Source organism: Mustelus asterias, chromosome 19, assembly GCF_964213995.1.
Source record: "Mustelus asterias chromosome 19, sMusAst1.hap1.1, whole genome shotgun sequence".
Classification (NCBI taxonomy): domain Eukaryota; kingdom Metazoa; phylum Chordata; class Chondrichthyes; order Carcharhiniformes; family Triakidae; genus Mustelus; species Mustelus asterias.
The window spans coordinates 4,887,231-4,904,514 of NC_135819.1; the positions used below are offsets into that span (position 1 = coordinate 4,887,231).

The 17,284-nt window shown below is 46.1% G+C and overlaps 1 protein-coding gene across 2 annotated transcripts in view; it reads right to left on the reverse strand.

The window, feature by feature from the left end:
• The window catches only part of stxbp2 (syntaxin binding protein 2), an 82,650-nt gene that overhangs the window by 35,851 nt on the left and 29,515 nt on the right, over positions 1-17,284 (reverse strand). For both annotated transcript variants that reach the window (XR_013500132.1, XM_078234916.1), the window contains exons 5-8: positions 11,943-12,021; positions 9,904-10,007; positions 6,941-7,089; positions 3,357-3,441 (exon numbers count right to left, since the gene is read on the reverse strand). Coding sequence is in view for 1 of the 2 variants with exons in the window: in XM_078234916.1 (XP_078091042.1) it covers positions 3,357-3,441; positions 6,941-7,089; positions 9,904-10,007; positions 11,943-12,021 (417 nt within the window). In the remaining variant the exon portion in view is untranslated. The remainder of the gene's footprint in view (positions 1-3,356; positions 3,442-6,940; positions 7,090-9,903; positions 10,008-11,942; positions 12,022-17,284) is intronic.

Consider the following 17,284-nt stretch of genomic DNA (forward strand, 5'->3'; position numbering starts at 1 on the left):
GGATAAAGGGACAAAAATAAAAAGTCAAGTAAATTTAAGACCCAAACGGTAAGGAGGGGAGAAATACAAAACCAATTACCCCCATCTGACTCTTGTTGGGTTAAGATCCACAGGTGACAGTCCTCTGTTAAGTGAGCACCCTACTCTTGGGGCTAAAGGGATCAAGGAAAATTGGGGGGGGGGGGGGGGGGGGGGGTGTGGTGAGAAGATAGAGGAAGGGGGAAGGACATTAACATAGAACATAGAAAGCCACAGCACAAACAGGCCCTTCGGCCCACAAGTTGCGCCGATCACATCCCCACCTCTAGGCCTATCTATAGCCCTCAATCCCATTAAATCCCATGTACTCATCCAGAAGTCTCTTAAAAGACCCCAACGAGTTTGCCTCCACCACCACCGACGTCAGCCGATTCCACTCACCCACCACCCTCTGAGTGAAAAACTTACCCCTGACATCTCCTCTGTACCTACCCCCCAGCACCTTAAACCTGTGGCCTCTCGTAGCAACCATTTCAGCCCTTGGAAATAGCCTCTGAGAGTCTACCCTATCCAGACCTCTCAACATCTTGTAAACCTCTATCAGGTCACCTCTCATCCTTCGTCTCTCCAGGGAGAAGAGACCAAGCTCCCTCAACCTATCCTCATAAGGCATGCCCCCCAATCCAGGCAACATCCTTGTAAATCTCCTCTGCACCCTTTCAATGGCTTCAACATCTTTCCTGTAATGAGGTGACCAGAACTGCGCGCAGTACTCCAAGTGGGGTCTAACCAGGGTCCTATAAAGCTGCAGCATTATCTCCCGACTCCTAAACTCAATCCCTCGATTAATGAAGGCCAGTACGCCGTACGCCTTCTTGACCGCATCCTCCACCTGCGAGGCCGATTTAAGAGTCCTATGGACCCGGACCCCAAGGTCCTTCTGATCCTCTACACTGCTAAGAATGGTACCCTTCATATTATACTGCTGCTTCATCCCATTGGATCTGCCAAAATGGATCACCACACACTTATCCGGGTTGAAGTCCATCTGCCACTTCTCCGCCCAGTCTTGCATTCTATCTATGTCTCGCTGCAACTTCTGACATCCCTCCAAACTATCCACAACACCACCTACCTTGGTGTCGTCAGCAAACTTACCAACCCATCCCTCCACTTCCTCATCCAGGTCATTTATGAAAATGACAAACAGCAAGGGTCCCAGAACAGATCCCTGGGGCACTCCACTGGTCACTGACCTCCATGCAGAGAAAGACCCCTCCACAGCCACTCTCTGCCTTCTGCAGGCAAGCCAGTTCTGGATCCACAAGGCAACAGCCCCTTGGATCCCATGCCCTCTCACTTTCTCAAGAAGTCTTGCATGGGGGACCTTATCGAACGCCTTGCTGAAGTCCATATAGACCACATCCACCGCTCTTCCTTCGTCAATGTGTTTGGTCACATTTTCAAAGAACTCAACCAGGCTCGTAAGGCACGACCTGCCCTTGACAAAGCCGTGCTGACTACTTTTGATCATACTAAACTTCTCTAGATGATCATAAATCCTGTCTCTCAGGATCCTCTCCATCAACTTACCAACCACTGAGGTTAGACTCACCGGTCGGTAATTTCCCGGGCTGTCCCTGTTCCCTTTCTTGAATATAGGGACCACATCTGCAATCCTCCAATCCTCCGGAACATTGAATTTGATGATCAGCCATAATCAAAATGAATGGCGGAGCAGGCTCGAAGGGCTGAATTGCCTACTCCTGCTTCTGGTTTCTATGGGTGGCACAGCGGTTAGCACTGCTGCCTCTCAGCGCCAGGGACCCGGGTTCAATTCCAGCCTTGGGTCACTGTCTTGGCGTGGAGTCTGCACCTTCTCCCAGTGTCTGCGTGGGTTTCCTCCGGGTGCTCCGGTTTCCTCCCACAGTCCAAAGATGTGCCGGTTAGATGGATTGGCCGTGCTAAATTGCCCCTTAGTGTCAGGGGAGTTAGGGTAAATAGGTGGGTTGAGGTGGCTAGGGCCTGGGTGGGATTGTTGTCGGTGCCAACTCGATGGGCCGGGTGGCCTCCTTCTGCATTGTGGGGATTCTATGGTCTATGTTTAATTCGACAACCAATATACTACAGGGCAGTGGGGGTCCTCAAAATGGGGTGTTTTGCAGAGCACAGTTTAAGTGGAGGAGGGAGGTACAAGATACAAGGTAGGGGAGTCTAAAACTAGAGGGCATAGGTTTAAGGTGAGAGGGGAAGAGGTACAAAAGTGTCCAGAGGGACAATTTTTTCACACAGAGGGTGGTGAGTGTCTGGAACAAGCTGCCAGAGGTAGTAGTAGAGGCAGGTACAATTTTGTCTTTTAAAAAGCATTTAGGCAGTTACATGGGTAAGATGGATGTGGGCCAAATGTGGGAAATTGGGACTAGTTTAAGGGTTAATAAAAAAGGGCGGCATGGACAAGTTGGGCCGAAGGGCCTATTTCCATGCTGTAAACCTCTATGACTCTAAATTTCAATTTTTACTCTGCCTGACCCTCCTTAAATAGGTATTTAATTTCTGGGAAATGTTTAGTTGAAACTATCGGACAGTGGCTATAGGTTAAGTCATGGACACTGGGCACGATAATGGTGCTCAGTGGCAAATGCAAGTCAGTCAAGCCAGCATTACCCGCCACTGTGTCCACAGTGTACAACTCAGCACGACAGCTCATCTATCTGGCCATTTTAAAAATTCTGCTTGGAAGAAGAATTGCGAGTTCCAGTAAGTAATGTTTGATGGAAAAACTCTGGTTCAGGGCAGCTGCTGAACCTGCCTCGGTGACTGAGTACTGAATTTGGAATCAGAGTTCAGAGCAGGAAATGCAATTTCTTTGGCGTTCCGAGTCAACGCCTTTGTGCTGCTGGTTCATCTTCTAATGCCCTCTCAGCAAGTCGCTCCATTAAGGTTATTAAATGCACCAGGAATGCCTCTCCTTTGCCATCACTCCCGCTACTGAACAGCAGCAAAGAGGCATCTCCTGACCACAATGACGTGTTCCAGTGCACAGAGCTTCTAACGCAGTTTTAGGTAGCACTTTAAAAAGAAAATTACACCAGATCCCAAGCGGATTTAACTCACCACCAATTTTAAAAGCTAACAATGTCCAATAAAAATGGTAACGTCTGATGGATTAGTAGAAGGACTATTCAAGTACTAGGCCTCACTCTGAAGACTGATTCTCATGAATTCCTTTAAGCGCGATATTCTCTGCCCGAACGTCACTTGTCCCCCACCAGCGAGGTTGATTTTACCAATGATTTCAGCAGAACGACAGAAGTTGTAAAATGTTAAAGTGGATAAATGACAAGAGTAAAAAAAAAACCAGTGATGGTATTACTCACCTCTCCCATGCTGGGATTATCAGCCTTGTATGCATTCAGCTTGTCATGAATTAGATTTGCCAGTGTTGAATTCATTTCTGGGCCCCTGGGAATACACAAGGTAAAATTCACACCTCAAACAATATGCTTTTATCTCATTTTAGGACTAAGTGGCTGTGGTTTGGGGAGGGGGGCAGGGGGGGAGCTGGCGTTAAGTCCTGACCTTTCTGAGTTAGAACATAGAAAAGCTACAGCACAAACAGGCCCTTCGGCCCACAATGTTGGGCCGAGCTTTATCTGAAACCAAGATCAAGCTATCCCACTCCCTATCATCCTGGTGTGCTCCATGTGCCTATCCAATAACCGCTTAAATGTTCCTAAAGTGTCTGACTCCACTATCACTGCAGGCAGTCCATTCCACACCCCAACCACTCTCTGCGTAAAGAACCTACCTCTGATATCCTTCCTGTATCTCCCACCATGAACCCTATAGTTATGCCCCCTTGTAATAGCTTCATCCACCCGAGGAAATAGTCTTTGAACGTTCACTCTATCTATCCCCTTCATCATTTTATAAACCTCTATTAAGTCTCCCCTCAACCTCCTCCCTCCAGAGAGAACAGCTCTAGCTCCCTCAACCTTTCCTCATAAGACCTACCCTCCAAACCAGGCAGCATTCTGGTAAAAGTTGCGCCGAACATGTCCCTACCTACTAGGCTTACCTATAACCCTCTATCTTACTAACTTCCATGAACTTATCCAAAAGTCTCTTAAAAGACCCTATCGAATCCGCCTCCACCACCACTACCGGCAGTCGATTCCACGCACCCACCAAAGTTTAAATGCTTGTAGTCTCTCTCTCATTTCAAGTTTCCGAAGCTAAATAAGCAAGTGCCATGAAATATAAAGTTTATTTATTACTCACAAGTAGGCTTCCATTAACACTGTAATGAAGTTACTGTGAAAATCCCCTAGTCGCCACACTCTGACACCTGTTCGGGTGCTTTAGGGGAGAATTTATCATGTCCAATGCACCTAACCAGCTAAAATGAAATTTTTTAATTTTCATTTTAAAATTAAATCTAATTCAGTTAAGCAAAGATCAAGAGTGGAATTGAGGCGGGCATAGTACTTTAAGCACACAGAACTATTAAATGTCAGCATTAAGTTCCCAGAATTTAATTTGTGAAGTAACTACTCCAATTTCTGGTGCACACCAAAGGAATATCATGCCCGAGGGATTGTTTTTGCTCACTGCGTCAGCAAACACACTCAGGCCAAACAGTTGTCGACTTTTCTCTTCTCTTCCAAGTTTTAGTGAGCACCTCTCCTCCATTTATTGCATTAATACAAGTTTTCAATTTCCCCACACAGGCCATCTTGCTGAGCATGATTTATTGCCACTTACATGGAGGGCTTTCGCGCTGTGGGCCTGCAGCCACTAAACGCCAGCCGACAACTGTCCACACTCCATTCCCAACACACCTTCGAGGAGACCGTCACAGCATTGGTCTGCTGAATGGCCGCCTTCTGTGCTGCATGCTTCTCGGAAAGGGCATTTATACAATCCATGGGGCGGCACGGAGGAACAGTGGTTAGCGTTGCTGCCTCACAGCGCCAGGGACCTGGGTTCGATTCCCGGCTTGGGTCACTGCCTGCGTGGAGTCTGCACGTTCTCTCTATAGCTGCGTGAGTTTCCTCCGTGCGCTCCGGTTTCCCCTCTCAGTCCGAAAGACGTGCTGGTTAGGGTGCATTGGCCGTGCCAAATTCTCCCTCCCGAACAGGCGCTGGATTGTGGCGACTAGGGGATTTTCACAGTAACTTCATTGCAGTGTTAATGTAAGGCTACTTGTGACGCTAATAAATAAACTTTAAACTTAAAAGAAAAACTCCACTGTACTGACAAGCCCCTCAAATTGCAATCTGCAATTGAAAAGATATGCTACTTGAAAAAAACAAATGCAGGGGAAAATGAAAATCTGTTGCATTTCGGGGCGGCCCCGGTGGCACTGTGGTTAGCTCTGCTGCCTCACAGCGCCAGGGACCCGGGTTCGAGCCCGAGTTGGGTTACTGTGTGTGTGGAATTTGCACATTCTCCCCGTATCTGCGTGGATTTCGTCCGGTTTCCTCCCACAGTCTGAAAGGTGTGCTGGTTAGGTGCATTGGCCATGATAAATTCTCCCTTAGCATACCCGAACAGGCATCGGAGTGTGGCGACTAGGGGATTTTCACAGTAACTTCATTGCAGTGTTAATGCAAGCCTACTTGTGAGTAATAAATAAACTTTATATTTCATTGCACTTGCTTATTTAGATTCGGAAACTTGAAATGAGAGAGAGACTACAAGCATTCGACAGAATAAGAAAATGCATGAAGCCAAAACAGGAGATTAGATCGGGGTAACCTAGTCAAAGTGCTGAGTTCTAAAAAGCGTTTTATAAAGGATGAGTGCGGTGGAGAGACAGAGGGAAGCCGAGCGGCACGGTAGCACAGTGGTTAGCACTGCTGCTTCACAGCTCCAGGGACCTGGGTTCGATTCCCGGCTTGGGTCACTGTCTGTGTGGAGCTTGCACATTCTCCCCGTGTCTGCGTGGGTTTCCTCCGGGTGCTCCGCTTTCCTCCCACAGTCCAAAGATGTGCGGGTTAGGTTGATTGGCCGTGCTAAAATTGCCCCTTAGTGTCCTGAGATGCGTAGGTTAGAGGGATTAGTGGGTAAATATGTAGGAATAAGGGGGTAGGGCCTGGGTGGGATTGTGGTCGGTGCAGACTCGATGGGCTGAATGGCCTCTTTCTGTACTGTAGGGATTCTATGATTTAGAGTGGCTGATGGCATAATCATCAATTGTAGAGAAAGGGGATGAGAATTGGAAGGTTAGAGGCAGGAGGAGACAAGGCTATCAAAGAATTTAAAGACAAGAAGAATGTTTCATTGGAGGACCAGAAACCGATACAGGCCAGCAGGAATGGTTCGAGAACAACGTGGGATAGGATTTGAGCAGTACAATTTTAGATGCTTTGTTGGCCTGAACGACAACAGGTTTTGCCAACTTCAGCCAAGGGAGGAAGGAAACTACTTCGAACCACACGTCTTCGTCATTAGAAAAACCACCTCCTCGAGCTCCACACATCCACTGCTGAGCATTCATAACTCTATCACCTACAGCTCAACCACTCCAATGCTTTCTGCAGGATTCGAGCAGGAGAACTTCAGGGAAGTTGTAATTCATGGAGGTGGGGAGGTGAGAAGCCAATCGGAAGGCCAATCGTTAGTTTCGCCATTACAGCCTGACCAATGAGTATCTCAATTCCATCTAAGCCCTGGTTCCATGACCTTGTTCAATGCAAAAACCCATCAAGCTCACTTCTGATCTAAAAGAAAGTTTATTTATTAGTCACAAGTAAGGCTTACATTAACACTGCAATGAAGTTACTGTGAGATCTAACCTTTTCTTTTGGTTGGGAGTGGGGGCGGGGGCGGGGGGGGGGGGGGAGGAGGAGAAGAAAGAATGCGTTCCAGGTTTTCATAGCCCTTGGCCCCGTCACATGGGTACGTCAATGAGGAAAAGCCATACATTACACTCAACATGAATTACGAACAGACTTACTTTCTATATCTCACAGCTGGATATTCCTTCAACGTTTCACATAACGTTGCTATCTGTTCAGCCAGATCCTCCAGTAGGGTGCTATTGCCATTTGCAGGTTGAGAGCTGAAGAAGTGATGGAATGAATCTGTACAATCCAGTGAGAAAACCTTATGGAGATCACACACAAAGAAAGAGTCACTGGATGCCAGCATAGGGCACAATCAAGACTACACCTTAGGCAAGTGCAACATAAAATAAGTATTTTACTTGGAAAAAAAATATGTACTTTTGACAGAACACAAGTTAAAGCTGCTATTAAATTGAGACTAAAGCAAGTAGTATTTACCTTTGAAAATGCCCCAGAATTAGATTTTTCAGTTTATTTTAAATTACAGTAACAAAGCGGTGCAAGGAATCAGATTTGTCATGTCAAAGGGCACTCGTTAACAAGTTTAATAAGCAGGTTGCCATAGAAGGTAGCAATATTTGTGAAGCTCCAATCAACCTGTAAACTATTCATTTCTGAAACACAGAAGAGCCCCATGGTTTTAAGAACACATTTTATTTTAGATATTTGAAAGTGTTCTGTTTTGGATTTTTTTAAAAAGTGCATAATGAAGTAAATAAAGGCTTTAGAGAGAGTGCAGAGGAGGTTTACCAGGATGTTGCCTGGTATGGAAGGGCTTAGTTATGAGGAGAGATTGGGTAAACTGGGGTTGTTCTCACTGGAAAGACGGAGGATGAGGGGTGACCTAATAGAGGTGTATAAAATTATGAAAGGCACAGATAGGGTGAACGGTGGGAAGCTTTTTCCCAGATCGGTGGTGACGTTCACGAGGGGTCATAGGTTCAAGGTTGGGGGGGGGGGGGGGGGGGGGGGGGGGGGAGGAGGGGGGGGGGAGGAGGGGGGGGGGAGGGAGGGAGGGAGGGAGGGAGGGAGAGAGAGAGAGAGAGAGAGAGAGAGAGAGAGAGACAGAGAGAGAGAGAGAGAGAGGGAGAAGGTTTAACACGGATATCAGAAGGAAGTATTTTACACAGAGGGTGGTGGGGGCCTGGAATGCGCTGCCGGGCAAGGTGGTGGAGGCGGACACACTGGGAACGTTTAAGACTTATCTAGATAGCCACAAGAACGGAGTGGGAATGGAGGGATACAAAAGAATGGTCTAGTTTGGACCAGGGAGCAGCGCGGGCTTGGAGGGCCGAAGGGCCTGTTCCTGTGCTGTATTGTTCTTTATTCTAAAGTCAAAACAAATATTTTCTGAATTAAAAAAAGGCTCTCATTTTGAAGATGCAGTCTCCATCCATTGACCCCGGACAGAATTGTACTGGCACGTCCGCCCGAGGTTCGTACCATCCCGCCCAAGGCCAATGGAGAATGCCGTTCTCTGAGCCTCACCCGCCCCCGGCCTCTGTCTACACTTCCCGCTGCCTCGGCAAAGCAGCCAGCATAATCAAGGACCCCACGCACCCCAGACATTCTCTCTTCCACCTTCTTCTGTCGGGGAAAAAGATACAAACGTCTGAGGTCACGTACCGACCGACTCACGGACAGCTTCTTCCTGCTGCTGTCAGACTTTTGAATGGACCTACCTCGCATTAAGCTGATCTTTCTCTACACCCTAGCTATGACTGTAACCCTACATTCTGCACTCTCTCCTTTCCTTCTCCCCGATGTACTCTTTGAATGGTATTGTTGTGGATCCTGTGTACGGTTTGCTTCATTTATGCAAAGGCTTCATTTTAAGATATTTCCGCCTGTGCAATTATGTTTGAATGCTCAGCTTTTAAAGTTAACTTGACCACATTTTAAACTCAGCAGGCATGCTGGGATTAGCTTGAAAATTGACTGCATTCTCTGAACGTACATTTCTCATAAGCCAAAACAAAGTTTTTCACGACCACAGCTGCAAATTGTTTATGAAAGTTAGGGGCACAGCTTATACCAAGCAATTTCAGTACGAGATAACGGGAAAGTTAGAATTCTGAACAGCTATATATGTTATCAGTGAGCTTTGGGTCAAGTCTGTGTCAGGACTGGCTTTTGCTTGTGTGTGTGTATATATATCTCTAGTAAGAAGTTTAACAACACCAGGTTAAAGTCCAACAGGTTTATTTATTAACAGGCTTGTGTGGCTTTTGCTACCAAATAAACCTGTTGGACTTTAACCTGGTGTTGTTAAACTTCTTACTGTGTTTACCCCAGTCCAACGCCGGCATCTCCACATCATATATATCTCTAATCAGATTTTGCGCTTTCTGTAATGTGTTAATTTTAAAATTCTGCTCAATGAAAGAAATTCGATGTACTAGTGCTGTCCACGTCTATTCTGAGGAATGGATGGACCTTACAGGTATGCTTTTAATGGCGCGCAGGAAAAAATATTTTTCACTTTTTCCCAATACATGTGACGATAATAAGTCAAATCCTAAATCGGTTTTATAGGTCCTTTAGTTAATTAGCACAATTTTGACTGCTTTCAAACTTTGCTCCAGAAGAAGTTGTAAAGATGTTAGGTTTTCTATTTATTCACCTTGATTTGATCATAGAATCCCTACAGTGCCATTCGGCCCATCGAGTCTGCACCAACCACAATCCTACCCCAGGCCCTATTCCCGTAACCCCACATATTTACCCTGCTCATCCTCCTGGCACTAGGGGCACTCTAGCATGGCCTTATCAACCCAACCTGCACATCTTTGGACTGTGGGAGGAAACTGGAGCACCCGGAGGAAACCCACGCAGACACGGGGAGAATGTGCAGACTCCGCACAGGCGGTGACCCGAGGCCAGAATGGAATCTGGGTCCCTGGCACTGTGAGGCTGCAGTGCTAATCACTGTGCCGCCGTGCTGCCCAGACATTTGAAACGTTAATAGGGCAAAATGCAGTTTGCACTCATCCAATGCTCACTGTGGCATCACATTCGCTGTACAAGGTCAAAATGATGCATCGTTGAAGCAGGTTTGCCTGCAATTACTCACTTGGGATTCAAGAGGAAGAAACGACGCGTGGATTTCTTTGAGGGTTTTGACCACTTTTGTGCACCGTGATCTTCCAAGCTCGGTAAACAGCGGCTCTGGGCAGGCTGAGGGGAGCAAGAGACACCAAACCAGAATGATCAATGCCCGGGCATAATGACAGGTTATCTGTCTTCGCAATCGTTTACAAACAAGGATCATGGGGCAGTTACAGGGAGTTTGAAAAGATGGTACAACTTCTATTCATCTATTAAATATGGTAAAATATGAAAAGTAAAACGTGGGCACCATACTTCCTAAAGGTTTAAGTTTGGTACACCTGCCTTCAGGCTTTGCTCTCTCATTTTCTCCCTGCAACCCACTGCACCCCACAGTCAGAGCCCCTCTTAGACATGAACAGTCCCAGGATGAGGTTAAAGTAGAGATCTAATTCAAGGTAAGTGTCAGTTCCGCCTTTAAGCCAGGAGTTAAGGGAATATTTGGGCAATCATTCCTGGATATTTCCTCTCGAGGGTGAAAGGTCTGTGGGAATCCTAGTACTTGTAACTACCTTGTGGCATGGGACGCAGTGTCAAAATGTTCAATCACCCAACCCCATGCCAATCTTTAATCTACCAGTATAAAGGATGAAGACAATGTTTGGCGACGGGGAAAAAAATAAATGGTTGATAGGCAATATTGACAATGTGTACAAACTTAACACAAGTTTATCCAACTGGAGAACTCTGCACCCGGATGGGGATCTGGACTAAGCAGCTCTTGTAGTGAAAAAACGTGAAGGCAGCCTCACACTGTACATGAAGTCCACCATATCTTAATTACAAGGAGTACAAAGGATATACTTTATATTATAGAAGTCAGTTCGGCCAAATCCAGCTTTACAGGTAGCAGCACCTCACTTGGAGCCATCTACTCTAAACCCACGCACTGGCTGGAATTCTCTGGCCGTTCACTGGCACTGCCGGGGAGGATGGAGAATTTGGTGCTCAGCCACACCTCTGTTCACCGCAGTGGGAAGGGAGAATCCCGGCTGTGAACAAGGTCGGAGAATCCAGCCTACTGTACCTACACCCCATACCCTTCTCAAATTCTTATCCAATTCTCTTACAAATGTTAGTCGCTGCCTCAACAGTTATTTGTTGGAAGCCCACTCCAATTTCCAATAACCCTATAACTAAGAACGAGGGCCATCTGGCCCCTCGAGCCTGCGCCGCCATTCAATAAGATCACGGCTGATCTTTTCCTGTGCTCGGACACATTTTGACACTACATCCCATGCCACAAGGTAGTTACAGTACTAGGATTCCCACAGTCCATATTAACATAAATCTAGCCATATGCTTCCTGGATCTCATGCAGAAATACATACACATCCTTCCAAATGATGTCCAAGCCCATGTATAAAAAAAACACAGCTGTTTGCTCCAGAACCGTAGCATCAATTTCTTGGATGCTATTTGCTCATTTGGTTGCCCTTGGGGAAAGTAACCTATGGAAATTTGGCAAGCCCACTCAGACTTTCACCAACGTCTACAGATGCACCATAGAAAGCATCCTTTCTGGTTGTATCACCGCTTGGTATGGCTCCTGCTCTGCCCAAGACTGCAAGGAACTACAGAAGGTTGTGAATGTAGCCCAATCCATCACGCAAACCAGCCTCCCATCCACCGACTCCGTCTACACTTCCCGCTGCCTCGGCAAGGCAGCCAGCATAATCAAGGACCCCACACACCCCGGACATTCTCTCTTCCACCTTCTTCCGTTGGGAAAAAGATAAAAAAGTCTGAGGTCACGTACCAACTGACTCAAGAACAGTTTCTTCACTGCTGCCATCAGACTTTTGAATGGACCTACCTTGCATTAAGTTGATCTTTCTCTACACCCTAGCTATGACTGTAACTCTACATTCTGCGCTCTCTCCTTTCCTTCTCTATGAATGGTATGCTTTGTCTGCGTAGCGCGCAAGAAACAATACTTTTCACTGTATCCCAATACATGTGACAATAATAAATCAAATCAAAAGTCGAAACATTAACACTTACTGTCAATGAAGAATACATGGGCTGCTTTGTACATGAACATTGGTGTGTCTTTAAAGTCGTTAATCAGGGCTCGCACCGACTGAGGGGGAGGAAAAAAAGATATCACCTTTGGCAAAATAAAACTAGAAATACGCATGTATACTTTGCTCACATTTTAACTTACAACTCCCAGCAATACAATGGACAACCACTCCATTGTTGAACATGAATATGGCCACACTTGGAATATAGTGTTCAATTCTGGTCGCCACACTACCAGGAGGATTGGAGGCTTTGGAGAGGGTACAGAAAAGATTTACCAGGATGTTGCCTGGTATGGAGGGCATTAGCTATGAGGAGAGGTTGGAGAAACTTGGTTTGTTCTCACTGGAACGACGAAGGTTGAGGGTCGACCTGATAGAAGTCTACAAGGTTATGAGGGGCATGGACAGAGTGGATAGTCAGAAGCTTTTTCCCCAGGGTGGAAGAGTCAATTACTAGGGGGCATAGGTTTGAAGGGCAAGATTTAAAGGAGATTTATGAGGCAAGCTTTTTTTTAATATAAACATAGAGGGTGGTGGGTGCCTGGAACTCGCTGCCGGGGGAGGCAGTGGAAGCAGATACGATAGTGACTTTTAAGGGGCATCTGGACAAATACATGAATAGGATGGGAATAGAGGGATATGGTTCCCGGAAGGGTCGGGGGTTTAGTTGAGACGGGCAGCATGGTCGGTGCAGGCTTGGAGGGCCGAAAGGCCTGTGCCTCTGCTGTAATTTTCTTTGTTCTTTTCATGAAACTGTAGGGCACTATAGCTTAAAGTCTGTTGTGTTATACCAGCAATCCAGAGGTTTGAGAGTTCAAATCCCATTAAGTTATGAAATTGAATTTAATAAATTTGGTAATTTTGTGGGTTGAGGACTCACATGTAGACTTTCACGTTTAGAATTTTGGCAAGTATCTTTCTGAAGGGAAGGAAGTATTCCGTACAGCCGAAATGTGAAAATTCACCCTTTCATTTTTTACAGATGCTGACTGATATGTGGTCTAATTCCAGAATTTTATATTTCAATTCCAATTATCTTTTAATTCAGAACCCAAGTCTTTTCACTAAGCAAGTGTACACTGGCCTGCATTGTACTTCCACCATTTTTGGCTTTTATTTCAGATTGCCAACATTATCTGTACTGCAAAGTAAATGATCTGCTAAATGGGACAGAAATAAAACATGGGGAGAGGCACGGGGGGAGAGAGAGAGAGAGAGAGAGAGAGAAAAAAGGTTAGTAAGAGAACGGGATCCCAAATCACAGCGAAAATGCCCAGAATTGTGCAAGTCTCCTCGAGATCCCTCATTCGTCTGAACTCCAGCGAAAACAATCCCAACCGAGTCAATCCCTTCTCATACATCAGTCCCGTCATCCCCGGAATCAGCCTGGTAAACCTTCGCTGCACTCCCTCGACAGCAAGGACATCCTTCCTTAGAAAAGGAGACCAAAACTGCACACACTATAATTAAGAAAGCCCACCAACGCCTCTACTTTCTCAGGAGACTAAGGAAATTTGACATGTCAGCTACGACTCTCACCAACTTTTACAGATGCACCATAGAAAGCATTCTTTCTCGTCGTATCACAGCTTGGTATGGCTCTGCCCAAGACCGCAAGAAACTACAAAAGGTCGTGAATGTAGCCCAATCCATCACGCAAACCAGCCTCCCATCCATTGACTCTGTCTACACTTCCCGCTGCCTTGGCAAAGCAGCCAGTATAATCAAGGACCCCACACACCCCGGACATTCTCTCTTCCACCTTCTTCCGTTGGGAAAAAAATACAAAAGTCTGAGGTCACGTACCAACCGACTCAAGAACAGCTTCTTCCCTGCTGCCGTCAGACTTTTGAATGGACCTACCTCGCATTAAGTTGAGCTTTCTCTACACCCTAGCTATGACTGTAACACTACATTCTGCAGTCTCACATTTCCTTCTCTAGGAATGGTATGCTTTGTCTGTATAGCACGCAGGAAACAATACTGTTCACTCTATACTAACGCGTGACAATAATAAATCAAATAAAAAACAGTATTCTAGGTGTGGCCTCACCAAGGCCCTGTATAGTTGCAACAACACATCCCTGCTCCTGTACTCGAAACCTCTCACAATGAAGGCCAACAGGCCATTTGCCTTCTTTACCACCTGCTGCATCTGCATGCTTACATTCAGCGACTGGTGCACAAGGACACCCAGGTCCCGCTGCACACTCCCCTCTCCCAATTTACAGCCATTCTGGTAGTAATCTGCCGCCTTGTTTTTGCTTCCAAAGTGAATAACCTCACATTTGGACAAGACCCCACAAGACAGTTCAACTGGAGGCAAAGCCAGGGCCCCAGAAAATAGTGGATTTTCACTACAATCAGGACAAGGTCGATGGCAATTTACACTGCAAAGTACTAGCAAAGTGATCAAGTCTCAAAATCAGAAGTAGATAACACTAATGCAAAAAATAAACTCACTGGGCAGGTTTTAATTGTTTCCGGTCAGGATCAGTTTGCAAGATTACTGTACACAGTGGAGAAAAAATGAAAAACTAGCAGAAGGAGTACACACCTTGCGAAACTACACTATTACAGTCAGTTAATCTAGATCGTACCATTAGTGTAAGTACAAAACCAATAAAGACCACCCACCCAGGCCTGTTCCAGGGAGGCGTGTGCCCTATCCCAGTTCATTTAAGCACTTGATAACATTGAGACACTTCTACTCGGAGGGGTGTTGCGGAGGCCGGAATCCCTGCTGGCGATAGCATCCACTAACAAAATACAGGGGACATCTGGAGACCAGACAATGTCGGAAAACCACATCTGAGGGGCCCCACAAGATGCGCAGAGACAGATTTTTATTGCCTTCTACCCACAGACGACAAATTTTTAACAACTCGAAGCCTCAACAAAGGAGAAGTAAACATGGGGATCACATGGCGTGGAATGATGACTGAAAACCACTGACAGGGGAGGTAACCAAAATGTCGAAACCTCTGAAAACTTTCAAGAAAGCAAAGTTCCTTACGGAGGTCTATCAAACGAAAGCTCCAAGATATCAAATAATGCAATCTATATTGTTCCGCTTAGATTGCAAAATTCCAACTGCTCTGCAAACCATATTTTTCCGTGCTGTATCGAATCCTCCCAGACTACAATTAACCTTCAATCTGGTCATACAGACATTTAACCACAGCTTTCCTGAGAATTAAAGCTGATTAATAGATCGTTAAATACTTTGTTTGAAGCTTATTAGTGTCACAAGTAGGCTTACATTAACACTGCAATCATAGAATCTACAGTGCAAAAGGAGGCCATTTGGCCCATCCAGTCTGCACCGACGACAATCCCACCCAGGTCCTATTCCCGTAACCTCACATATTTACTCTCCTAATTCCCCCTGACTGAGAGAGAATTTAGCACGGCCAATGCACCCTAACCAGCACGCCTTTCCGACTGTGGGAGGAAACCGGAGCACCCGGATGAAACCCATGCAGACACAGGGGAGAACGTGCAGACTCTGCACAGACAGGGTAAGTACTGGGTGGCACGGTAGCACAGTGGTTAGTACTGCTGCTTCACAGTTCCAGGGACCTGGGTTCGATTCCCGTCTTGCGTCACTGTCTGTGTGGAGTTTGCACATTCTCCTCGTGTCTGCGTGGGTTTCCTCCGGGTGCTCCGGTTTCCTCCCACAGTCCAAAGATATGAAGGTTAGGTTGATTGGGCATGCTAAAATTGCCCCTTAGTGTCCTGGGATGCGTAGATTAGAGGGATTAGCGGGTAAAATATGTAGGGATATGGGGGTAGGGCCTGGGTGGGATTGTGCTCGGTGCAGACTCGATGGGCCGAATGACCTCTTTCTGTACTGTAGTGTTTCTATGATTCTATGATTTCTACAGTGACCCAAGCCGGGAATCGAACCCGGGTCCCTGGGGCTGAGAGGTAGCAATGCTAACCACTGTGCCACCGTGGATACTGCAAATTCCATATTAAAAAGTGTGCATGATAACACCTTTATCTTGTCTTGCGCTAAGTCCTGTGATAATGGAGTTGGTTCCTGACATGCAGACCACACACAGCCAGCACCAGCCCGAGAGCAAACATGTCAGCATTTGCTAAAAACCTGAGACCAGCATTTTTTGGTGAGGAGAGGTTGAGTAGGTTGGGCCTGGGCTCAATGGAGTTTAGAAGAATGAGACAACCTTATTGGGACATGTAGGATTCTCAGGGGGGTTTGACAGGGTAAGTAGATGCTGAGAGGTTGTTTCCACTTGTAGGCAGGTCTAGGACCAGAGCGCATAATCTCAGAGTAAGGGGTCACCCATTTAAAATGGAGATGAGGAGGAGTTTCTTCTCTCAGAGGGTCTCATAGAAACCCTACAGTGCAGAAAGAGGCCATTTGGCCCATCGAGTCTGCACCGACCACAATCCCACCCAGGCCCTACCCCCATATCCCTACATATTTACCCGCTAATCCCACTAACCTACCTAGGACTCTAAGGGGCAATTTTAGCATGGCCAATCAACCTAACCCGCACATCTTTGGACTAAGGGTAATGATCTGTGGAATTCTTTACTGCAGAGGCTGGGTCATTAAGTGTTCAAGGCTGAGGTAGACAGATTTTTAATCGGTAAGGGAATCAAGGGTTATGGGGATGAGGCAGAAAATTGGAGTTGAGGATTATCACATCAGATCAGTCAAGGTCTCATTTAATGGCAGAACAGACTCAATGGGCCGAATGGCCTAATTTTGCTCCTATATCTTAAGATCTATACTGTTCTTTCCAAAATATTACAGCGGGTTTACACAAGTACATTTACATAGTGCCTTTCAGATAGGGAAACAGCTCACAGCACTTCACAGAGGCACCATCAGATCAAAGCTTATAGTCAAAAGAGGAGGTGACTGAAAGGCAGGTCAAAGGTGGTCTTAAGAGGAGGAGAAAGAGGAGATATAGGTGTGGAAATTTCCGTCTCACTTGTAGAGTGCCAAATTTCTAGCCCTGAGATTACTGGTTTAATTATCTGGCGTAGCCACTAACCGCAGTCCGAGAGGTCTTTCCTCTGGCTCTAACAGGTAACAGAAGTGGCTCACAGAGCAACACATCATTTACGACCAGGGCGAGCATTTTCCAGTGCCTTAAGTTTTTTAAAATGACAAAACTAGCAGTCTCTGCTACTCTGAGACTACAGTCATATCATGTCAATTCTTTTTCAATCTTTTCTTGGAAAAGCAAGCCAGTACTTGCTGGGGCAATGCCAAGGAGAATCCCAGAACATGTTGGATTGCTATGGATATTTGAATGTTATACTTCAATGTCTGAAATTTGG